The sequence below is a fragment of the Pongo abelii genome, chromosome 4 (genome assembly GCF_028885655.2).
Source record: "Pongo abelii isolate AG06213 chromosome 4, NHGRI_mPonAbe1-v2.0_pri, whole genome shotgun sequence".
Taxonomy (NCBI): Eukaryota; Metazoa; Chordata; class Mammalia; order Primates; family Hominidae; genus Pongo; species Pongo abelii.
The window spans coordinates 110,823,704-110,850,190 of NC_071989.2; the positions used below are offsets into that span (position 1 = coordinate 110,823,704).

At 34.8% G+C, this 26,487-nt stretch overlaps 1 protein-coding gene across 18 annotated transcripts in view; it reads left to right on the forward strand.

Moving 5' to 3' along the window:
- Window positions 1-26,487, forward strand: part of PAM (peptidylglycine alpha-amidating monooxygenase) — a 165,096-nt gene that overhangs the window by 64,298 nt on the left and 74,311 nt on the right. For all 18 annotated transcript variants that reach the window (XM_009240934.4, XM_002815767.6, XM_054555761.2 and 15 more), the window contains exons 7-11: window positions 17,871-17,919; window positions 19,414-19,481; window positions 20,572-20,652; window positions 20,937-21,013; window positions 21,753-21,856. In XM_009240934.4, the coding sequence (XP_009239209.3) occupies window positions 17,871-17,919; window positions 19,414-19,481; window positions 20,572-20,652; window positions 20,937-21,013; window positions 21,753-21,856 (379 nt within the window). The remainder of the gene's footprint in view (window positions 1-17,870; window positions 17,920-19,413; window positions 19,482-20,571; window positions 20,653-20,936; window positions 21,014-21,752; window positions 21,857-26,487) is intronic.

A 26,487-nucleotide genomic window follows, 5' to 3' on the forward strand; every position in this document is an offset into this window, starting at 1 on the left:
CCACTGCTGTAAGGCACAGACCCCAGCCACCCTTTAGATAATGCTGAACACTCCCCTAGACACCTGTTGCTCTACTGGTGATCGCTATGCACTTTATTTAAATGCCCCTTTCCTTATTATAGATCGTTAGCATGAGGAAGGGGCCCTGTTCCCAAGGCAACCAAGATCAATGCTTGTTACTCCTGCTGCTGCATTTAGTCAAACTCCAACTGCATTCGGGTTCACACTCTTGTGGTCACAGGTGTAAATATTAAGTAGTTTCTCCTTGTCTTGTTTGCTTTTCTACTATGTCTTGCTGACTTATATATATTCTCCTGAATTCTCTAATTTGACGTTATATTTCTAAATAACCTGATACGTTTCCCTTTCCAAATACATTAGCTATCTCTCCAGCAACTAAATTTGGAAGTAGATGTCCATCTCTGCCTATGAAATACCCTTTAGGACCTTTGCTAAGAGAGCCCCGTGGGGTAGAAAGGACCATAGATTGTCAGCATTCAGAACAAGGACAGTAAATACAGTCTCCCACTGGAAAATGGTGTTGAAAGAATGATTTTATGTCATTGAAAATGTACTACAATCAAATATATTATCAATTAATATATTTATTAATACATTAATAAATATATATAAATTAATATATATATAAATGGACCAGCCTATGAACCTAACTTAGAAATAAAACTTATTTTTAGATTAAAAATATGCTTTGAGTTATACACAAATAACTTTCCATTTTTTGGAATAGAACATAAACTGTTAACTCTCCATAGTGCTGAGAGAAGGTTTTGCTGAAAACAAAGAAATAAATAATGTTTGTGTTTGGGGAACAAAGACAGAGATTATCTGCTCTAAAAATTGACCATGCTGGTTTCAGTAAAACAGACATATTCTGAGACTGCTGACTTCCAAAGTATTGACAAGGCTTTAATTTCCTCAAAAAAGGCAAGCAGGCCTTTCCAGATCACCGCAACTAAAGTAGCTCATCATACTGGTACAGGTTCCTGCAAACCTTGATCTCTCCACTCTATAAAACCCTGGACTTCACTTTTCAATCTAATTCACCTCAGTGTTGTAAGGACCCCTAACAGATACTGCATTGATGCTCCAGAGAAAACACATGATATATGCTTGTTTTTAAAAATATGTTACTGTAATAATTTAATTGAATTTCTTATAAGGAGTTAATTTTGTTTTATAATTTATGTTTAATCTAGGGATAGTAAAAGTACTGATATTTTAATATGTAAACATATAATTATTCTTTGCTGTAAGAGACAGATAAGAAATTTTAACTTTTCAGTAGTAATTTTTTATTTTCTCTTAAAAACAGTTTTTCTAAAAGAAAAGATATATGGGGTAGAAAGATTACTAGTGCTATAATTCATATAACTTATTGTAATATTATTAAAATGTAAGCAAAATTTCACTCATGTAATTCATTCAGTAGATACTATCAGGTCCCTAAAGCTTTATTTAGAGTAGTAAGTAAAAACATGGGAAAATATCAAATCTCACTAAAACAATGAGATATCATTTTATATTTATTAATTGGAAAGGGGTGGATATTAAATTGTCCAGCATTTGGATGAATCTGATGCACTTTAGGAGGCTTTATAAATTTAGTATGATGTTTTGGAAAGCATTTTTACCATTTCATGTGTGTTTAATATATAGTATTAAAATCTTGTTCTAGGCTTCTGTCCTAAAGAAAGATTTTTTTTCTTAAAAATGCAACTATCTACTAGTTATTCATGCACATGAAAAGCTGGAAAGTTCTCAAATGGCCCTCACTAGGACATTGGTTAAATAAATGGTATAACAACAAAAATAGCCAACAATAAGATCAAGTACAAACTATATAAAATTCATGTATGCTTACCAGGATTGTAAAGCCCAAGAAAAAAAGGAAATGGTTGATGAATAAGAAAGGCAGGATTGGGTGATTTTTTTTCCTTTAAAATGTTATGACATTGCCTTTATAATTACATGCTTAAATTCCACAAATAGAAGCATTTTGTTAACTCCTTCAATACCTTCCAGTTAGTGTACTGCATTCCCACTCACACCTCTTGCCAAAAAAAGAATATGAATCTCTATATGCCTGATTTACTATAGGAATGTATTCTGCTTTCAGAAGCTTCCGTATTGTGATCTCATACTTACCTCCAGATGTACCTAGAAGTGGAAAATAATGACATCATTATATCTTCTAATTATCAAAAATGCATTAAATATATATGTTATGTACATATTACATATATAAACAAACACACAATTATACACATGCATATATAATCACAACACTGCTTTTGGTGCCATTGTCAGGGAAGATTTTATTTCATGGTTTTAAAACTATTGGTGATATTTTAAAGTATATAAATTGTAAATCTGAAGCAGAGTAACACTACTAGGAAATTATTATATTCTACTGAAAAGTGGGGAAATGTTTGGCTTAAGGGTATGAGCATTTTTCCACACAGGGAATGTTTTAGAGAATTGAGAAACAGGATCTTTCTTTAATAAAGCACCAGAAATGAAGGCAAAATATATTCTAAAAGTTATGGGAATGTGGTAGAGTATCAGAGAGAGCATAACCTGAAGCCATACCTGGGCATGTTTTAGATCAAGCTTGTCCAAGCTGCAAGCCACAGGACAGCTTTGAATGCGGCCCAACACAAATTCATAAACTTTCTTAAAACATTATGAGATTTTTTTTGTGATTCTTTTTTTTTCTTTTAGCTCATCAGCTGTTGTTAGTGTTAGTGTATTTTATGTGTGGCCCAAGACAATTCTTCTTCCAATGTGGCCCAGGAAAGCCAAAAGATTGGACCATCCCTGTTTTAGACTGTGATCTTCCTTAGTATGAAAAGATTGGCTGTGATTTTAGAGTGAGTTCTATAGAATTACATAAAATGTTTGCTTTACTTTGTTTTTTGTTTGTTCGGTGTTTTGGAAATTACACAAAACGTGAAGCTGTAAAATAATCCTTTAGAAACAATCAACTATATTAAATGCCATATCAACCATAGTGTCAAGCCTATACTAGTGCTGGGTATACTAGTCTTCCTGCCTGTAGGAGTTTAATATATTCTAGTAGGTGAGACAAGCACAGAAGGAGTGTGTTTATAGGCAATAATAATAATGCATACTGGATCTGAAGTCTGCAGAGAGACAGGAGTGTACAAGTATACCTGAAAGTGGAGAGGTATGAAGTCTGGGAAAGGCTTTCCAGAAGTTGGACCCGGAGCAGGGTATGGAAGGGTGATCAGGAGCTCCCAGGCCAGAGTAGGAGGGAAGTCAAGTTCCAGACAAAGGTAAAAGTAGATGCAGAGACACGGGAGTGAAACAGCATCTTAGACACAAAGAACTTTGGGTCATCTGACATTGCTGGAATGTGAAATGCAAGGGAAAAGTGGCAAGAAATTAGAAGAGAGGTCAAAGGTGGGGAGCAAGCCATAAAGATCCTTGCTAGGACTCGATTCCTAAAGCACTCAGAATGCTCTTCAGTCAAGCAGTAACCTGATTGGATTTTCATTTCCTAATGCCGCTCAGTCTTGGGCTTGAGTGCGTGGAAAAGCTACTACCTTATGAAGAAAGTATGGGGCTGTAGGTGGCCAGAGTGAGCTAGGATTGCAGCTTAGGAAGGCCAGAATGATTTTTTTTAATGTATAGACTTTTAAATTTTCTAAAACTTAATATTCCATAGGAAATAGAATGTACTCTAATTGGAAATGAATGTCCCATGTAGGTGATAGTATGGTACCAGGTTTGGTGAACAAACTCTAAGTCCAGGAAGACTGGTAATGGCACATCCTAGTTTCGTTACCCTCGCTGAGTTTCTAAACCTCTCTTTGCTCTCTTCATCTGTAAAATGGTATCGTAGTGGTATCGTAAATGTACCATACCTTTATATAAATAAAGGTACCTGGTTAAGTAGTCAATAAATGTTAGCTATGATCATTATAGTCCTCATGCAAGGATAAATTTCCCTAAATACAATCTTTTATCTAGTTACACATAATATGAAAAGGACGTGGTTACTTTTCAAAGATGTTGTAGTTTCTCATTATTTTTGGACACAGAACTGTTTGAGTGTGTCACGTTGCCAGTAGAAGTTTCCTAGTTAAGCTGTGTTTCGTGTTCTCCACAGCAGTTTTTGTTATTCATAGTTCAGCTATACAAAGATAAACTGCAAGACCAACTTTCTGCCCTTAAGGAAATCAGAATAGTGAGAATTGGGGATTCCTCCAGGTTTCCCTCTCCCCCTTTTTTTGACCAGTTTTTTCAGCAAAGTCTTGTTCCGAAGTGAAAATTCTCCTGAGATTGTTGCTGAATGCTGCCACATTTCTTCTAGATGTGTTGGCCTAGGGGAATCTTAAGAAAACTCTCCTCTCATTTTTAGAATTTCTGGCATTAGCTTACTAGTCTCCAACAATAACTCATTTCTCAAATTGAAGATCCTGTGCACTCACCTATTGAAGTTGGAACTGATATTCTTAGAATGAAGGTCAGGGTCTCTTCCCATATATATCACCCTGATTGTCTTTGGATTGGCAAGACTTCCGAACTATAATCCACTTACTGTCATTAAGCTCTTGGCACATATGGGAAAACTAGCAGATATTATTAACAACAAACAACACACACACACACACACACACATACACACACTCTCTCTCTCTGTCTCTGTCTCTCTCGGCTTGTTTCCATGCCTTTCTGACAGCCCTGTATGTACACCTGCATTTTGCACATTTAGTATGTTCCTGGAAGTATAGCCAAAAGTTTCACTTTCCTTAGAGTGAGTGTTTAATATTTATATTCTAAATTAAATGAATACAGTCTGGAGATCCTATTTTCAACTCTCCTTTATGTAAGCTCTAAGAAGTTTAATCTCCAAACTTTGGGGATTATATTAGTAAAATCACATCATAAAGCTCTAGTTAGAACCCTCAGAGGATGATTGTTTTCAATAGCCAAATTTTCCAGAATGCTAAGGTTTTAACCCTTTAAGTACTATAATGTTAAAACATCTTGGATAGAAGTCATTTTAGAATATATTATGTGTCTTTGCTGGGCACGGTGGCTCACACCTGTAATCTCACGAGGCCAAAGCAGGTGGATCACCTGAGGTCAGGAGTTCAAGCAAGACCAGCCTGGCCAACATGGTGAAACCCTGTCTCTACTAAAAATATAAAAATTAGCCAGCTGTCATGGTGTGTGCCTGTAATCCCAGCTACTAGAGAGACTGAGGCAGGAAAATCGTTTGAACCCGGAAGGCAGAGGTTGCAGTGAGCCATCACACCACTGCACTCCAGCCTGGGTGACAAAGTAAGACTCCATCTCAATATATATAAAAATAGAGTATATTATGTGTCTTAGGAAGTTAAATTAGATGGTATATGTTAAATGCCTGCAGCTGTGCCTGACACAGAACAGATTGGCAATGAATGTTCTCCTTATCCCCTTCTCCCTTTTCTTCATAACTTTGAGATATCTCAGTGAATATGAACGATTGTGCTATGATTTCTTTCCAGTTTTTAGGAGTACGTAGAGTTTTTCCATGTAACTGGGCTCATTGCCATCTCCTATCTGTTCTTCTGTATTTTCTGTAGCTTCCTTTGTTGTCAAGCTACCATTGCAACTCATTTTAATTCACACAATGCACTACATGGAGGAAAAGATGAGTAAGAACAAAACTCTGCTCTCATAGAGTTCCCTGTCCAGTGAGCATAAGTACACTTAAAACAATAACCGTAATAATGCGAGCCAGTACAAAGTTAAGTGCCACGAGAGAGGGGATTGGAAAGCAGGCAAGATCACACCTAGTTTAGATGTTTCAAGTTACCGGATTGATATCATATAGGCACCCTTCTTCCTGTTCTAAATTTATGTGTTAGATACAGAATCTAGATGAGTTTCATATTATCAGTTAGATACGGAATCTAGATGAGTTTCATATTATCAGTTAGCATAAATAGACTTTGGCTTGCAGCCCTTATGGGGAACTTTTTAAATAAAAACATGATCATCTGGAAAATGGGGATTAAAAAATACAATAAAAACATGGGAACACTGCAGCCTGGACTTTGTGACCATCAGATTTGATTTTTCCTTGCTCTCTTGCATTATTCCATGCTGGCTGTGATCCACTCGGGTGTGGTTTCTGCATAGCTTAGTTCCAGACAGGTGGATATTCCTGACTACAGGGTGTGCATCTGTGTATTCACACAAATACACATATATACATACAAAGGATTCCTATCTAACCACAACTGAAAGAGTAGTAGAGTGAAGAGCCAGGAATGGTAATCATGTCAGGAAGAAGAGAAAACAGAGGACTCCAGAGGAATTCTGATTCCACTGTGACTCCAGCTGTATCTCTGCTTCTTAGAAGACTACTGCCAGGAAGCTATTAGAAAAAGCTTTGAAATTGTGAGCACAGGAAAAATCCCTTGCTAATGCATTTTGAACAAGATGGAGCAGAGATCAGTGGCAAGGTAACTGTGCTTAAAATTATTTCATTCCACTATAAAGCAGGCTGTTCTGACTTCAGTGTAAGCATCAGAGTGCTCCTAACTTCCTGATACCTAATTGCAGAGAGAGTGGGAAACTGGATCAAAGATTGCTCCCTGTTGCTTTCCCTGTTGTCTTCTCTCAATCTGCACAAGTAGTTTCCTCCTACATGCTTTCCAGTGAGACACATTAATCCTACTTTCACTCACTCCACTGCGAAGTGCGCAATACTATGGGCCAGGGTATTTAAGCCTATGTATTTTAGAGTATTTCGGAATACTTTCCATGTTTAAGAATCTCCTTTGAAATTGCAAATATGGGAGGGAGGGTATTGTTACTGCTCCTCCAACCTCAGCTGACATAGACATCCAAAAGCCACTGAGTCTCTACACTGGAAGGGAGACATAAATAGCACCATCTAAGCACTCATCCTGGCCTTCCCTGAATAGGACCCTGGCATGTACATCAGCCATCAATCTGAACCCCCTTTCCAGAATAGACCATAATGTTAGTTCTTACCATGATCTTTCATTCCAGAGCACATATCGTGTTTCCAAGTTCTCAGCTCCAGAGACAGCAGCCCTGCTGAAACAAGCCTCATCCCTGGGAGATCCAGAAATGTGTCAGAAATATGGTTCCAGGAAGGATACACTTTTACCTCAGTTTTCCTTCTTTATTCTCAAGGCTGTGATACTCATGTCATCTGCCAACTCTCCTTTTTTCTCTCCGTAACTCCCATTTCCAATTTCTCTGGTATGCTTTGATAGGGATAGGGACACAAACCTTTATCCAAATGCTTGGGAGCAGATGTGGTCTGCATTTAGGAGCTTTTAATATTTTTGAAAGGTATTCAACTGAATAAATCATGTACTCTATCACCTTTGTGAATCTGGGGCACCATCCCTAATTAGATACACTAATGTTTCTATAACAAATGTTTAAATATTCACACAAAAAGGAATAAAACATAAATATCATCACATTCATTCAAGTCAGATTTTGCTGCCAAAACTTAATGAAAAAACTTCAGGCTTCCAAAGCTGTTTAGACTTCAGAATTGCAATAAATTCCGGCATTCGAACAAAGAAATTATTTATTCATATTTGAGTTTAGTGAAACAAAAATATTAACAAGCATTGTTGTCTGAACTACTTCATGGCAATTACAACCATCAGTGGGCTATAAAAAGTAGAGCAAAAGTCAAGGAAAGAATTGTGTGAGAGTCAACTGCTTATATGGAGTTAATAATGAAAAGTATTGTATATTTTATTATTATTATTTATAAACTGCTGCACATTTTTGCCAGTAAAAACTGTAATAAACATATATACACACCAGTAGTGTGTATTTTTTTCACAGAGCCAATGTATTACTAGAATATCACTGGGCCCAGGATTCTGAAATTTTAACAACCTGCCTCATTGATTTTTATGCAAACTAAACTTTGACAACTGGTGCTCAAATTTTCCTAGTAAGGATTAAAGTCACTCCTGCATTTTTTTCCTGTAAAAGAGGTATGTCAGGGCAATCTCCTGGGGCCTAGGACATGAGCAGAATAATTTGCATTTACCAAAATAAGTTTAATTAAATCTCAATTCTCTTAAGAAAAGGGGAGCTTTGAAAGAAGAAAATGCATGTAATTACTGTCTGGTTATTCTAGCACTTTATTTCATTTAGAAATTCAAAGAAGAATTTATTTTCTTAACTTTTTCACAAAATTTGGCATTTGGATTTTAAAATTCTTTAAAATCCAAATGAAGCCACTTACAATGCATATCTGACATTCTCAGAGATCCCCCTCCCCATATACAGGTGCAAAAATGTTCCTTCTTCACACTTGATCTAGATATATCTTTTTGAAGAATGGGCCAAAATAATTTATATTCCTTCATTTTTTTACATTTTTTATTTTAAAGTGGAATATATGTGGTGACAGACACTAGAAATGGAAAGGAAGAGGTCCATGAAACCAAATCTGAAAGAGAAATGATTGGCAAGAAGGTAACATTCAACCTGCACAAAACGCCATGGCCTCTCAGGCCTTTTCAGTTAAGGGGAAGAGGTTGAAATGGGCTGAGAAGGCACTGACGAACAGGAAAGCATGACTTTTTTTTCCTTCTTCTGAAAAAATGGATGTTATGCGTCATGTACCAATTTGTTTATAAAGCACTCGTTTTTAAAATCAGAGACAGAGAACAGAGTTCAGAGTGACAGAATGAGAACAACCTAACTAAAAGGGATCATCAGGCCTCACCCTTCCGTTTTACAGAAATGAAGATTGATGCTCAGAAAGGTTGCATGACTTGCCTAAGGTAGTCCAGTGCTATTAAAAACCAAAACAATTTAATTCATATTGGATTTCTAGTTTGTGTATGTAACAAAGTTCATGCTCTAACTATGTAAAACAAGTAATAGAGTCGCTGTTTTTAAAAGTCTTTTGAGCCGTAGTTATGAAGTGGAATGAACTCATGCACAGTAGAATTAATATTAATACAGAGCAGAGTGGTTTACTTCATCTCATTTGTGCCTTTTCATTTTCATGTCTGAAGTAATCCATTTCCCTTATCATGTAGAGATATTTCTAAATCAGGTTGCTTGATAATCCCACTGATTTCAGAATTGTAATCGGATATTCTTCATGTTCTTCTCTAACTTTCATTATACACAAGCAGCTTGATGTGAGTCATGTGAATGATTTTAGGACTATTTAGTACCTCCCAAATGATCTGAAAGAAGCCTATTATCCTGCAGTATTTTTTTCTCTCGCCAGTCTCTTCACATAACTATGAGCTCTCTGATTCTCTAGCTTGCTGCATTTCAACTTTGTTAATCATCTTTAGTATGGAAGACAAATGATCCTCAGTCATCTCGTTGATTCCATGGGACACCTGTTTATTTTAATACCTAAATATGGCCATTATGTATCAGGAATTACACTTTCATTCATTTGGTTATGAGAAGATATGTAAAGCACTACAGTTATACTTCTTTTTTAAAGAATATATTCAGAATGTTTTTTATCCCTTAAAACGTGGATTTCTTAAAAAGTAATTCAACATTGAGCAGAGCGTAAGTGATGTCTTTTTTGGGAAAAAGAAAAGCTTTCCTACATGCAATTTAGTTTTTCAGATTTACATTTAGTTCTTCTAGTCTTTTTTGAGAAATCCTTATGCTTTACCTTTATTGATCCCTTTGCAACTCATGTTTTTTTAATCGCTCATAATTATTAACTCATTTTTAAAAGCTGGTCAGAGCTACATAGTCATCATCTAATTAATTCCATTTGAATTAATGGCAAATAGCATTAAATTTTTAACCCAAGTAAATTAAGAGGAGAAATAAAGAAGTCACTTGCTCACTGGCACAGTCTAAAATTAGGAGCTACAATTCTGTTTCAGTGAAATGTAGTTCAGGGCACTCACAACACTAGCTGAGGTTTGTTTTTCACTAACCACTCCCACTCCCACAGCTTCCTGCTTTTCACGCTGTTCCCCACTGCTGTCTTCATGGCCCTGACATGTTTGTTTATTATGTTCTAGGAATTCTGGGAAAAGAAGGAAGTCATTAGAAGTGCTGGGATTTGCACATTCCATTTCCCGTTTAGTACTAATTTCTTTTTATGTTAATTGACTGTTTTACTTGTAAAACAGAAAGGATACCCTAAATAGATACATGACCTAAAAAAGCATTTGATGAAAACCATTCAAATATAATGTTTAATAATATTGATAGAATATTCTATTAGCAAAATAAAATCAAACCTTTCCTAGACCCAGAAGAGAACCTTCTAGCCTTCCTGTTTCTCCCAATAGAAACATTATTCTTTTCATCCAGTTTGGAAACCCTTCACCTTATCTCCATTTCTTCTCATTACATATTAATTATTCTTTTTTCTATCTTTAAAAACTTTCAAAACTCTTTCTTCTTGTGGGGCCATCTGTCCTCCCCCACACTTTTCGAGTCTCATTTCTTTGCAAGTATGTCTTATCCTTGTTTCACAATTTAACTGCGATGTACCCCTAATAATAACTGAAAGTAAAGTAAAATCTGGTCAGTAGCCACAGACCCTTCTACACTGACATTTTGTCTTATAGTATAAAGTCTTGCAAAATTCCAAGGGAATGTTGAGAGATAATTCAGGTCACTGAAGGGTTTCAGTATTTTTTTCATTAACAGAGTAATCATACTTAGCATTTATATACTACTTTTCAATTTAGAAGTGCCTTATGTTACTTTTTTAATCCTCATACTACATTACTACATAAACATATTGAATGACTGAAAAATTAATACTAAATCAAATGTATGAGGTATAATGTTCAAAGCGTATTCCCTAAGTAATACCAGGGACTACATGCATACATAATTATATGTAAATTAGATACTTTGGATTTATTTTTTTCACCAAAGAACCAAAACACAATACAGAATAGTATTTTAAATTGATTAAGATGATTGGGTTGAAAATTCAGATACTGATTTTAGGTTGACCTTAAAAAATATATATATTCCAATTAAATTATAGCTTTTGGAGAATGTAAACTTTCTGTGTTCCCAACAAAATGGAATAGTTTTGCTGCCAGGTTACCCTCCCTTTGTTTATCACGAGTCTTTAGAGGTTTAAGTAAAACAAAAGAGAGACAACACATTGTTGCACAAAATAGTTGAGAATTCCAACGGGAATGAAAGGAAACCTTTTATATATGTATACACACACACACACACACACACATATATATATGAAAACACCCTCAAGACTATTCAAAAATTTATAATAGATAATTTTATACGAGAAATAGTTTTCAGCTTTATATTTTAAATTGTGTTTAAAAGGACTTTTTAAAATCAAAGCTCTTCATTCCCTTTTCATTTCATGATTTATTTTATCTAGTACTTTCTTTATGGTTTCTAGACTTTTGCAGCTACATTCTGGACTCGGGGAAAAACAGATAATAATTGGGACAATACGAGGAAATTCAGATTATCATTTAAAGTGTATATATATATAATGCTATATATATTTTATATCTATAATGCTATATATACATAATGAGATATATATATATATATATATATATATATCTCAGAGGTAAGAAAGTGAAAAGCAGTTAGTAGGCCTTTTGACTAGAAGAAAAAGTAAAAAAGTAAATATTTCTTAGTAACCAAGTATAATATTTAAAACTGCCCAACCAAAGCCCGTGAAGCAAGTGAACAAGTTAGTTAAATGTGTCTTTTGGTTTTGGCCAAAAGACAACTCTTTCAGAAGACAAATGAATGTTTAAATATGGTATATACCTAAATATAAAGGTTTAAAACGTAATGCCTCAGGAAGGGGACGTGAGTGGAGGATTTTTGGGTGCTGGTTACATGGGTGTTAGTTTTTTAAGTTTCCTGGATCTGTACTTTCTGATTTGTGCACTTTTCTGTGTATCAGAGTTCAATAAAGAGTTCTAAAGCCAATCAATAATTTTGAAACTTAGCACCATACTTTTAAAAAATAACTTTATTTATCTAGGATTGGTGGGTTTTATCTTTTAATTTTACTTTCTTAGAAGGATGCCTCTGGAGCAGGTTCATAATTTTGAGAGATGAAATAGTATAAATCATAACTTCACTGTAGACTCATTTTTTTTGCATTCATAAAAGATGGCAACAGGAAAGTGCTCTTACATTAGTTGTGCCATAACATCCTCCACACACACAGCGATTATAAAAGCAGGTTGGAGAGCCTGCCTTCCTGCCTTCCATTTGATCTCTTTTGGGAACAGCACAGGCCATCATTTGTGAAAGTCGTCGTCTTGCAGGATGGATAAATGCGTTTTCTCTTCCTTGCCACAAGGCAAATGGAAGCTAGTAATTTCTAATCCCATAGCAGTGAATACAAAATCAAAAGAGGCTAACTCAATGCAGTGACAGCTTCAAAAGGAATTGTTTTTGAAGATTTTTTTTTCCCCATAGTGCTGGTTTATTTAGCACTGAAGCTTGTCTGCTAACCCAGCTTTCAGCAGCCTCCAGGAAAACCTCGGTGTAGCTTGTGTCATGTATTAACAGTCCCCCTATTTCACTTATATTTTGCTAAGCAGATACACATTTGCCATGACAGCTTAAAGTGTCGGTGCTTTTGAATGGAGACTATTTTATCTCGATGTATCTGTAACTGGAGAGTCCTCATGCTCAGGACTGGTAACTCAGATTTTGTTTTGAAGGAACTAATTTTTAAAAAAATCTGGTAACTCAGATTTTGTTTTAAAGGAACTAATTTTAAAAAACTTTAATATATGAATTTTCTGGTTAATTTGGATGACCACCATTTTTTTGAGTACTGTTAACTGACTTTAGGACCTGCATTTCTAATCCAGATGGTAAAAAAAAAAAAAAAAAAAAAAAGCTGTGTCTTAGCTTCATTAAAACCAGAGTTTCATTCAACATCTCTAATAGAGCCCAGAGTGAACACAAGATCTGGATCTGCTGTTCCCTCAGTTGGGTTCATTTTTTATTTGCCTCTCATACCTATGTCCCATCTCTCTGCAGCAGTTTCAGTTGCACAGAAATGACCTTTTTTATATAACAACACAGCCCAACTGTATAGAAGTATCTTTTTAAAAAAACAACATGGCCCAACTGACACAACTGACAGCGATCTGTTCCAATGGTAAGGAAACTGGCTGTGTTGGATCTCTTAGGAGACCTCACTCTTTATTCTCCTAAGGGATTTTCAAAGTAATTATAATTATATGAAATTTCTCTCAACTTTAGAAATTAATCCCCAAATAATCTCCTACTCCTACTTGATCACCTTGGGAGCCATGATTTAGCCCCAGCAAAACATCCTGTCCCAATAATTTAATGTTATTAATTTAGAATGAAGAACCATAAGGTAAAGATCAAAACAGCTTAATAGTCAAATAGTTATTACAACATCTATGTATGTGTATTATTGCAAAGTCATTTGCATTTACTGATAATATAAAAATGATGTCCCTGATTCATTTTTGTTTGTATGTTCAGTACAGAGAAAGTAGAGAAGGTGGCCTTTAAATTAGTTCAGAACACTCTGGGAGGGTGGGAAGATATGATACAGTTTAGAATTATTTGCTTCCAAATTTTCTAATTTTTTTTTTTTTTTTTTTTTTTGAAACAGAGTCTTGCTCTGTCACCCAGGCTGAAGTGCAGTGGTGTGATCATGGCTTACTGCAGCCTCGACCTCCTAGGCACAAGCAATCCTCACAAGTAGCTGGGGCTACAGTCACACGCCAGCATGCCTGGCTAATTTTTTTTTTTTTCTTTGTAGAAATGCAGTTTCACCATATTGCCCAGGCTGGTCTCAAACTCCTGGGGTCAAGTGATTCACCTGCCTCGGCCTTCCAAAGTGCTGGGATTATGGGCATGAGCCATTATGCCCAGCCTAATTTTTATTATTGAAGATGTTACTTCTTTTTGTTTTTCCTAAGACTTGGCAGTGGTTTCAGGCATACTTTTTAGTACCTCCTTAAAGAAAGAATCCATTATCCAAAAGGGTGGCTTGGAATAGTAGGAAATGAGTGTGCTCTAACCTTTACCTTCACCTTCCTCGAAGAGTGTGGTGAATTGAAACTCACTCTACAAATGTCTTTCTGAAGGACTTTCCCAATTAGTGGGACGTAGTTTATAACAATACATTGGTTCCCTCAGGATCAGCGGTTAATCTGTCTTTTTATTGAAGCAGGAAACAACCAGGACAAGATGAGCTCATAAAGTATAGAGCACTATCTCTAGAGAAAAAATTAGGAGAGACCAACAGAACCATCTAAGATCATCTAAGAACCTAAGATGTAGTACATTATTATCATGCATTATTCCACATACTTTACTACTTTGCTATGAATCCAAGCAGGAACTACAAGCTATTATGAGAAAAGCAAGCTAAATAGTTTGGGATGAATAACCTCACATCCCATGCATTCACCTCCCCTTAAGAGAATTGAGCTTCCTACTTAAGTGGATGTCCTTAAGTACCACTGGTTACTTATCCATTCTTGCTTAATTCCTCTATCTTAGCTTCCAAGGAGTTTTAACCTTGGAAGTCTCTAAGATATAGAACCTTGTTTTTTATTTTTGCCTTTTTTTTCTAGTAAATAGCATTTATTAAACATTAATATTAGAGAATTATATTTGATACTCAGATGTGTCACCAATTAGCTGAATTACTTTAAGAGGCAACACACTTAATCTCTGTGACCTCTTTTTCCCTATCCATAAAGTGTAAGATTTGAACTCCATCATGTCTGGTTTCCCTTTCGGTTCTGAGATTCTATGAGTCTATATATCTGATAAAATAATTCGGCGTGGTTATACATCTCTGCCTAAACAAAGGAAAGCAATTTCTCAAAGGCAAGCTCAGACCCTTGTGGAGCAGTCATTCAGTTTCATCTTCCTTAAAATTAGATTCTGATTGAATGCTATGTTCAAGTCTCATCCAGTATCTGGAAATATTCATTTCTTTCATCATCAGACTACTCTTTGGAAGTCTTACCACCCAACCACCAGCACTGCAATACTGTCATATGTTGTGATGGCCTCTAAGGCATTATCAGACTTGGCTATTTTACATTTCTTTTTAAAAATTATTATTTCAACTTTTCCACTGTAAATGTCTTCAACATTACAAAAGCTTCTTGTACATGCATATGACATTATAATGGAATATAATGACATAATGAAATATCCCTCTCAGTTTTACCTCATACCTATCTAGTGAATGAAGTTTCATCTCCATTTCTTGAAAACCCTTACACTAAAATTATTTTTACTGCAAGAGAACAACCACTTGAAAAATCTTTTTAACAGGGATGTCTTGGGGTTCAATTCTCTGTAAATACAGGATATTAGTAGTTAAAGGCCAAGTATTTACCTGTGTACCTTTGAGAGAGAGTTAACCTGGAGCCCAACCCAACGAAAGAAAGAATATTTACTTTGGAATAATAAAACTAAAATAAGAATAAATGAAACCACCTGAAAAGAACAGCCGTTTGGACTTTTGCATGCTAATGTTATACAGAATAACTGAATGTACATTGAAAGAATAATGTCATGATCAACACAAAAATGACCTCACTTTCTTTTCTACAAACCTAGGATCCCATTGATCTGACTTCAAGCCCAAAACTCAGAAAAAAAATAAGGTTGTCTTGGGTCTGGTCAAGGAGTGCATTGTTACTAAAAGTCATGGAAGGACCCTGAAACGTTATCAACTTCTTTACGGTCCCATGGCCTCTAATTTAAGAATTTCCTTTTACCCAGACCATGGTATTTATCTTACTAAAATTTCTTTGCTTCACTTATGATTTTATTCTGTATCTAGCTAGTTCAGACCCTTCTGAGAACATGTTTTGCACAATAACATACCAAATTTCAATTCTAATTTCTTTTTTTTAACTATTTTACTCTTTTAATTTTCCCATGTTTTTCCTGCTTTCTTCTAGTCCTGTGTTATTACTTGGAGAAATTTTATGTGCTTCAGTTTCTTTCAGTAAAGAAATTTCACACTCATAACTGTGAAAATACATTTCTTAAAAATAAAATATTCATGTACTGTATTTTTTTTGGAATATACCAATAGAATAATAATAACTAAGCATTTAGTGATTTTTTCTTATGCTCTAAATAGAGTGCTAAGTTCTTTACTTAAGTTATCTCAGTTGTAGACTACTTATAGAGTTTCTTACTGGTATAAATATTGATCACTAGTGCTAATCTATTGAGTATTAAGTACCTAGATTTTACTTCTCTTAGACAAAGGAACTCAGTGAGCACCTCGTTGAAAACTGATGATGGTCCTGTAAGGCACTATCCTATGATCAAATAATTGTGCGGGATTGAAAAATACAAATGAATCCCAAACCTTCTACTTGACAAATTTGGCACGTGGAAATGTGCAATATTTATATTGAAATATAAATTCAATATTTATATTGAAATGTAAATCTATAGTTCATATAGCTTATATAAACTATATATAAACTCAATATATGTAAAATATATATAAATATATTTTGCTTCCTTTCTGCCTTTCCTTCAAATTCAATCCTCTTATTTGACTATTTTAGTTTTTTGACTCATGACAGTTCCCATCTGTTTTTTAAGCAGTGGGATTCCATTTCTGTGGTCTTCAGCTCTGAGTTAACTTTCCTATCTATTCTTCTCCTCCCCTCTCTCCTTTTTACTTTTATTCTAGTCACAGAATAAGTCTATCCAGCTGGCTTTTCCAGCCAGGATATATGATTTTGATATTCTGAGTTCATTTTCTGTACAGTTCTTAACTCTCTCAGTACTGATTTTGTTTTTTCATTTTATGTAGTAAAATATTAGCAGAAGCATCCATTTTTATTGCAATAAACGTTTTAACTGTCAAATGCTTTTATGATGATGCATGTCAGAGACAGATTTTATATATAGCCTAGTGAATTGAAATGAATTAATTCTTAGGAGGTTTCATATCTTGTGGCCCAAGCACTGTATTACAACAGAAGGGCAAAGTCAGAGCACACTGCATATCATCAGGGAAATATACAAAACTAGCTGAAGTTTCTGAGTTCACAGAAGTAAGATCAGCATAGAGGTTATGGAAATAATAATGCATCACTGTGGCAAGGATCGTGTTGGAGGTCATAATCTTCACACCAAACACTGAGGCTGAAATATGCTGCTTATCAAAATTGCCACCTGCTATAGGAGCAGCTGTGGATCCAGGACCCCTGCTGGCCTCCAGACCACCTTGTTTGAGGGCATTCAAGTTGCTCCCATTGGGACTCCTCACTGTGTATATGTGCAAGCATATGGGCTCTTCAGGTCAAACTGTGGAAAGCTGTACTGGAAGAAATTAAAAGTCTCTACAATAATAAAATTCTATTTTGAAACAATGAATATATGAATGTCAGTAGACTTCAGCAATGCCTAAAGTGTATGGAAACCTAAATTATGAACTACACTTCTTAAAAAATAAAAAAGTCTTTTGTTTGGTGCAGCATGGAGCAAACTATTTTAGTTCAGCAACTTTTCTGGGTTTTTCAACAATACAGATAATGCATAGAGAGTAGTAACAACTTTCTAGTATCTGCAGGAAAGTCAATATATTGGTCAGTTTGATGAGTCAAGAAATATAGACTGCAAGAAATGATTGTTTTTGCTGTTATGATACATTGGCAATTAAAGGAATTACTGGATATGAAAGTACTCAGTAAATCATAAAGAACCATACAGATGAAACATAACTTGTGTTTTAAAATATTTGGTTATAATCATTTCAAACTTACTAGTTTGAAATCCGTTTTCTACATTTTCATATTTAAGATATGTGTTTCTATGTGTGTTTTCAGATAGTCACAAGGACTGTTCTGGTGTGTCGTTACACCTCACACGTCTGCCGTAAGTACTTCCATTTTTCCTAGAGGAGCAGCAACTTTAACATCTTTGTGAACTTAGAGTGGGAAGTTTACTGTATTAATTATCTGTGGGTAAAAATTAACCTAAAGTGGCTTAAAACAACAAATATGTATTGTCTTATTTTCCTGTATGTCAGTAATTGGGCACACTTAGCTGGATCCTCAGGCATGCGTTCTCACACAGAGGCTGTAGTCAGAATCTTGGCTGGGGCTTCAGTCAGCTTAAGGCTTGACTGGGGAGGAGCCACTTCCAACATCACTCACATGGTTGTCGGCAGGCTTCAGTTCTTTGCTGAGTGTTGGCTGGAGGTCGCCCTCATATCCTTGCTAAGTGGGCTATAAACAGGGCAGCTCACAATATGGCACCTGGCCTCCATCATAGAAAGTAAGCAAAAAAAGCAACAGAGGGCATGCATGCAAGATGGAGGCCAGAGTCTTTCAGTAACCTAATATTCGAAATGGCATACCATCACTTTTGCCATATTCTATTTGTTAAAGATAAGTTACTAAGTAACTCAGGAATGGAAAACCAAACATTGCATGTTCTCACTCATAAGTGGGAGCTAAGCTGTGAGAATGCAAAGGCATAAGAATGATACAATGGATTTTGAGGACTCCCCGGGGGAAAGGATGGGAAGGAGGTGAGGGATAAAAGGCTACTAATTGAGTTCAGTGTATACTGCTTGGGTGATGGGTGCACCAAAATCTCAGAAATCACCACTAAAGAACTTAGGTAACCAAATACCATCTGTTCCCCAAAAATCTATGGAAATGAAAAAAAAATGTTAAAAATGTTTAAAAAGATGTTACTACACTTCTTTTAGTCCATATTAAAGGGCAGGGGATTAGACCAGGGCATAAATGTCATAGCTAGGAATCATGAGAGCTGATTAGTCAGGGTTCTCCAAAGAAACCTGAACCAATAGAATAGAGAGAAAGAGAAAGAGTTATTGTAAGGGATTGGCTGACACTATTGTGGGGACTGATTAAGTCCTAAATCTATTGGGCCAATTGGAAATTCAAGGAAGGGTTGATGTTGCATTCTTGAGCCCAAAGGCAATTCACAGGCAGAATCCTTTCCTTTTGAGGGGACCTTAGTCTTTTCTCTTCAGACTTTCAATGGACTGGATGAAGCCCACCCATACTATGGAAAATAATCTGCTTTACTCAAAGTTTAATTTAAAGGTTAATCACATTTAAAAATAACCTACCCAGCAACACCTAGACTGGTGTTTGACCAAATAACCAGACACCTGGCCAAGTCGACACGTAAAGTTAGCTATCACAGGAACCATTTAGAGTCTGCCTTCACATGAAAAAGTATTTTTTAAGGAAGAAAAATTCTTCCTCTTTTTCTATTTCAATTTTCACAAGCATCACGTTTTATAAACCAAAGTATTGAGGTATATGCTGTTTTTCCAAAACAGTCATTTTGACTTTTTCAGGTATTTTAGAAAAATATCATTTTTTTCTGCAGACAGCCTTTAATTGCTGGCATGTACCTTATGATGTCTGTTGACACTGTTATCCCAGCAGGAGAAAAAGGTGAGTAATGATTTTTTAATATTTACCATTACCTCATTACCTAATCTGTAGAAATGGATTTATAGTGTATTTTTTATAAACTGTAAAAATAATCAATATTTTTATGTCTTGGAAAAATGAACCAATACTTTATTGTCCTTAGATTTAAAATAGATTTTTGTATTATTCCAAGCCAGTGGTTTATTACTTTTCCATTCTTTATTGAGATGCTAGGAAGTGAGGCCCTTGTGTAGGTGTGTATTATATAAATTAAAGAATAAATCTTGAGTATTTAAAAATAAATCATCCATTCTTGAGATGCAGAGGACACACTGCATAATGAGCAGTGACATAAACTTCTACATAGAAAGATTTAAAAATTAAATGACTAGCAAATCCAACACCAACTTAGTCTTTAAACTTGGATATAGTTGGCTTATTTCTCTACTTGCAAAATGGGGATGATAATAGCTGATTCTGCCAAGCTTACTAGAAGCGATGAGAATAAGTATATTATTATTTATCAATATATTTTACGATCCTCTGATGAAAGTGCCATATGAAATATTGTTCATTTGTTTTCACTGGGAATCTTAAAGTTAATGACCAGTATGGTCTCTTTGTTACCATTTTTTCATCTATTATAAAATGAATATTTATTGAATAGCTACTGTGTTAAGACTATAAGGAAGGAACAGTATGAAATGGCCTCTTCTCAACAGGAACTGTCAATCTAGTGATGTTAGGTGTCTGCATTCAATTTTTCAAAAATTCTTTCTTTCCAAAAATAAAAACCAATTTTTAAGCTTTCTCAACTGGATAAATTTCAAGCTAAAGGTAACAAATTAAGCCTATGTTTTCACTAACAGAGTATTTTGATTTGGTTCTAGTCATTCTGTTTATGAACAAAATAAAAATATAAGGCAAGGGGTTCGTAATTCATGTGAGTAAAGTGGCTGGCACAGAGTAAGTGCTTAATATCTGTGTATTTAAGTCATAAGAAAACCTCAGTCCCTAGCATCTTGGGAATCCCCTGTGCATAATTTTAGATAAGAATAATGTCATTTTCCAGTTGAATAGTGACTTTCGTCTGTGTTTTCATTTCCCACAGTGGTGAATTCTGACATTTCATGCCATTATAAAAATTATCCAATGCATGTCTTTGCCTATAGAGTTCACACTCACCATTTAGGTAAGAACTTTACATGTTAAATTATAAATATTTACCATTGTGCTTCCTGGTGCCATAAATTAAAATGCAAATTGTGTTTGACCTTAAGTCTGTTTCAATGAAAGTGATTTCATATAAGACCTTGAAATATTTTATGCTGTTTTATCATATTGGTTTTTTAAGATACTCAGTATTTGCAGCTCTGAAAATACTCAGATTTCTACTTTAAAGTAGGAAAGTAAATATGCCTTTTGTTTTTCTAATACCTTATTATATTATATGATTAAAATTTGTGTTTATTACAGGTAAGGTAGTAAGTGGATACAGAGTTAGAAATGGACAGTGGACACTGATTGGACGGCAGAGCCCTCAGCTGCCACAGGTGTGTAAAATCTAGCTTAATTTTGAGAGAAAAAAATATTAACCAGCAGAAAGTAATTTTTAAAAATTATTATGCAACTCTTGTGAATTTCTCTAAAAATCTCTAAATCTGCCTTCACTGTATAACTGAGCTGTATAACCTCCTTTTTGCAACTTCCAATTTGGTGCTTTCTTTATCAGTTTTCTCAATATGGTCAAACCATGTTGGTGGCCTTTTACATCCCATCATTTATTCAAAGACAGTATTTCGGACAGCTCTTCTATTATCACATTTATTCTGATTTTTATGGGATGCGTTTGCTAATAGTATTTATTTGTTTATTTCAAAGTTTGGTGCTCTTGTCATAAAGTACAAGTGATTAATTAAAGGTGAACTGTTTTTATCCAGTGATTAAAGGTGAACTGTTTTTATCCAGTGATTATTTGTGTGTGTGTGTGTGTGTGTGTCTGTCTGTCTGTCTGTTTCACTGTCTGTCTTCATCCTCTCTACCCAGAGTGTACCAAGCTTCACATTATTAAAGCATGTGGTTCTGTGATATATCATATCAATAGAATTAAGGTCAAAAACCCTCTGATCAGTTGAATGGATGCTGAAAAAGCATTTGATAAAATTCAACATCCCTTCATGATAAAACCCTCAAAAAAGGGGTAAAGGAGGAACATACCTCAACACAATCAAACATGTAGTTCTGGATTTTACTGGTAATATTAATGATTCATTGTGTTTGTCTTTTTGGCAGGCTTTCTACCCTGTGGAGCACCCAGTTGATATAAGTTTTGGTGACCTATTGGCTGCAAGATGTGTATTCACTGGTGAAGGAAGGACAGAAGCCACACACATTGGGTATGATTCTGTACATTCCACTATTTAAAGATATTTTATTGGGATAAGGCATGATTACAGGTGACAACTATCTTTGTGAATAAGTTGTACATTTTTTGTCCTGTCATGGACAATTACAACAAACTGTGGCATTTTATCATTTCAAAGCTGATTGATTCGGATAAACCCCAGAACATGTGCTCATTTTTTTGTGCTTCTCTTTTTCTTACTTCCTCAAAACCTTCGGTATCATACCTCTAAATATTACAGTTATCAAAGACTTCATATTGCTTTCTCAGGCTCATCTTAATAAAGAAAATATAATGATAATGAAAATTGTTTTTCTCAAGTGCCTTTTCGCCCTGTGTTCATGGGGTCTACATTTGGTGATTCCCATTAAATACTCAGAACCATGATGTTAAAACTCCTGTGAATTTAATAATTTCCAGTTGTTTAGTCTACTAAATAAGGATAATAATATGCAACACTTTATCAAAAAAGAATGTCGAGCCTTTTAAATAATTTTTTAAATACTGAGCCTCCTTGAAATAATTATATTCTATAACACTACATAAAATTTTCAAAGCACTATGAACTCTTTCAGAAAAAACTTACCTAAATGAAAAATGAAAGGTAGTTTCTTTTCATGCTTTTTTATAGAAAAGAATCAAGGAGACTTCTTTTTATGTTGAACAGGTTTTAAAATATTTACTGATGCCATCTGGAAGCTAGAGTTTCAAACCATTTATGTCTTAATCAAAGAGAAGTTACAGAAAGTAAGCATCTGAAAATATGCTTTAGATGCCCTAAAGATGATTCTTGTGATAGCAACACTAACTGTTGGCTGTATGGAGAAAGGGAAAAGGTACTGAGGCAGGTTTAAAAAACAAAGCAGGAGCATTTGATATCGTGTAAAAGAATTTTTATGTCACTCTAAATGGCTTTTTTGTATTAGTAAGCATAAACTTTAAGGCTGAGGATAAAACAAACCTTTATCAATTTCTGTTACAGAAATAGTTTCCAACAGCTTTGCTTTTGGATAAATTTGCTAAATTTGGGAAAGAGACTTCAGGAAAGCAATAGTATTATTGAGTTATGGGAAACGATGATGGTAAGAAAAAGACTGACAAAGGAGGCATAACTAGATTTGAAAGAAAGAGCCTAATGAGTCCCTTCTTAACAATCTTTAAATACATGAGGTAACATGATTCAGAGGGTATCCATCCGTTGTTCATTTTATGTCAGTGCAGAGCCATAGGTAGTTTACTTAAATGCCCCAGGTTATGTTATTAACCTTTGTAGTAAGTAAATAGAGCAGTAAAAAATCCCTTTCAACACATTACTTTCATTGGCTTACAAGTATTCAGTGTGGAAAAAAACAGAATTTTTCGCCTAGAGGGCTCTTTACAGTTTGCGGGGGGAGGTTTGTTACTTTGGCCAAATTCTATCCTTTTGAGTTCTGTCTGTGAGGTAATATCTGCCATAGAAATTAATGACTTGTTATAGTACTAGGATGGGAGGCCAAAGTGATCTCTGGAGGTCTCTTTCAGTTCCATGAGTCTAGAATAATTCTTGTCTTTTTTAAAATGTGCATTTTGCTTTAAAATAATACCCTAAAATGACTACACTAATTTATCCTTTCATAAATCTCATGTGGGCTAAAGGAAACACCATTTTGTAATAAAAATGAAATAGAAAGGAATTATAGGAAATTAACTTATTGGGTGAGTCCATATTCTGAATATTTAATTTCTACTATAGAAGCAATTTTTTTACCAGTGGAATGACAAACAAGTAAGACAAGTTTTAATACATTTAAGTATGAATAAAAGTTTTCATAATAATGGATAATGTTCTCATAGCAGTTAATATGCTTTTTATTTTTAGACTAATAACAACAGCAATGGGTGTCTGTCTTATAAAATAATAGGCACAACCTCCATCGATTATTACAGGATCACAGTTGAGAATGTGACCAGTGAAATAAACTAGTAATTTATGATTTCGGTTAAATTAAATGATACTCTGTAAATCTATATATCTCCTCTCCCTCTTCTCTTTTCCCACCTACCTCCAACCCACACATACAAACACACATTCCCACAGGACACAGATTTGAGCCCTGAGCCTGAAGCACACATAGGTATAAATCACACTTAACTAAAGATAGGCTGGGGCCAGTAGGTGCCTACTCCGTGTACTGGGAGAACTCTTAGCTTCAAGTTTTAAACCTTTCTGTTCTGTGGTTACATAGAAACTAGGTTTTACAGAAAAACCGTTGACAGTAGCCTACCAGGAAGATTTACAGTTGAGTGATTCTTCTACCAAAACCAAGCTTAACTGTATTAAGCTAGAAATTTTGGAACTGGAGAAAACTTTGCTTGGGTAGAACAATCATGGGTAACTAATGAACAGCACTTAAAAGTAGAGGCTGATTTTCCCATAACAGGGATTCATCTTAAAATACCACGATGTAAAAACAGGAGATGGATTTAACCACCTGAGTGTCCATAAATGGATGAATGCATAAAGAAAATGTGTTTTACACATACATGATGGAATACTATTTAGCCTTTACAAGGGGAGAAATCCTGTCATTTGTGACAAGGTGGATGAATCTGAAGGATGTATTAAGTGAAATAAGCCAGGCACAGATATATTAATACAAATACCACATGATCTCACTTATATGTGGAGTCTAAAAAAGTTGAACTCATAGAAATAGAGAATAGAATGATGGTGACTGAAGTGTGGGAAAGGAGGTAATAGGAATTGTTGATCAGAGGACATAAAGTTTCAGATAGACAGGAGGAATAGATTTTGACATCTATTGCACAGAAGAATGACTACAGTCAATATAATGCACTATATATTTCAAAATAACTAAGAGAGGAATGTCAAATATTTCATGATTTAAAAAAGTGATAGGGCCGAGTACAATGGTTCATGCCTGTAATCTCAGCACTTTGGGAAGCCAAGGCGGGCAGATTGCCTGAGGTCAGGAGTTCAAGGCTAGCTTCGCCAACATGGTGAAACCCCATCTCTACAAAAATACAAAAATTAGCCGGGCATGATGGCGGATGCCCATAATCCCAGCTACTTGGGAGGCTGAGGCTGGAGAATCACTTGAACCTGGAAGGAAGAGATTGCAGTGAGCCAAGATCGCGCCATTGCGCTTCAGACTGGGCTACAGAGCAAATAGCAGGAGCAATGTATCCCTGTCTCCGTCTCAAAATAAAAAAAAATTTAAAAAAGATAGGTAAGCAAAGTGATGGATTTGTTAATTAGTTTGATTTAATAGTACCACACTGTATCCATATATTAAAAAATCACATTGTACCTTATATTACAAAATTATTTTTTATTTCAATAGTTTTTGGGGAATAGGTGGTTTTTTGTTACATGGATAAGTTCTTTAGGGATTTCTGCTATTTTGGTGCACCTGTCACACAAGCAATGTACACTGTACCCAATATGTAGTTTTTTTTATCCTTAACCCCCTCCCGCTCTTCCCCCCCGAGTCCCCAAAGTCCATTATATCATTCTTATGCCTTTGCCTCTGTGTGGCTTAGCTCATATTTATAAGTGAGAACATATGATTAAGTGCTTACCATTATTTGTCAATCAAAAGTAATATTAATAATAACTACTTTAAAAGTAGGTATATTTAATATGAGATATATTAATAAATATACTTAATGGTAAAATGTTTTACCCCTATATTATATTTATTTTTAAATAGTAAATATGAATAATATAGCCTAAATAAAGTTGCACCAAAGTATGATATATACTGACAACATAGTACTACTAATTGTTCTACGAAGAAGCAATATTTTGTGCTTGACTGCATTACATATTTTATATTCAGGATAATACTTCTCTAAATTCATTTCAAATGTTTAGTCAAGTTTAAATAAAAACAGAATTTAATTAAGTCAGCCAATTAAGCTCATTAAGTCAGCTAATCAGGCTAAAAGTTTATATGCTAAAATTTAATATTAATTATTGGGACTAGGTAGATAATATTTACCAATTTGGTCAGTTTTGTTGGTCATACTTTTCATTTGGAATGGGTCATTTCATTAAAATATGAATGTTCATGGATACCAACATAGCACTTTAATCTGCATTTTTAAATATATTACATGCAAAGATAAAGTTACATGATAAATAACTTCTTAATGTATACATTTAAAAGCACCATGAAACTTTTTAAAAAATGATTAAAAGTTTTGTAAAATGACTTCTTTGAAGTTTGTATATTTCTTTCTAAAGTTAGTATTACCGATTTTGCCTATTTTCAAGCCTAACATTTGTTGAATATAAAGGGGGTAGAGGTGAAGAATTCTTGAGCTAGTGGAGTGTTTGCGGTATAGACATGGAATACAATGATATTTGGAATTTTTTAAGTCATACATTTCAGATTACTTGGTACTTTATTAAATCTGTATTACATATCTTTCTAATGTATTTTTACAAAAGCTCTCATGGAACCTAGGTAAATAGATTAGACAGATGGATAAACAGATATGGATATAAATAAATATTTTCAGAAATCCCACAGATCAATTGAGTACAAAAATTTGACCTGGCTCATTATTCAGTAGTATAATATACTAGGGCAAACATGCTATGTCATATGAAGTTGT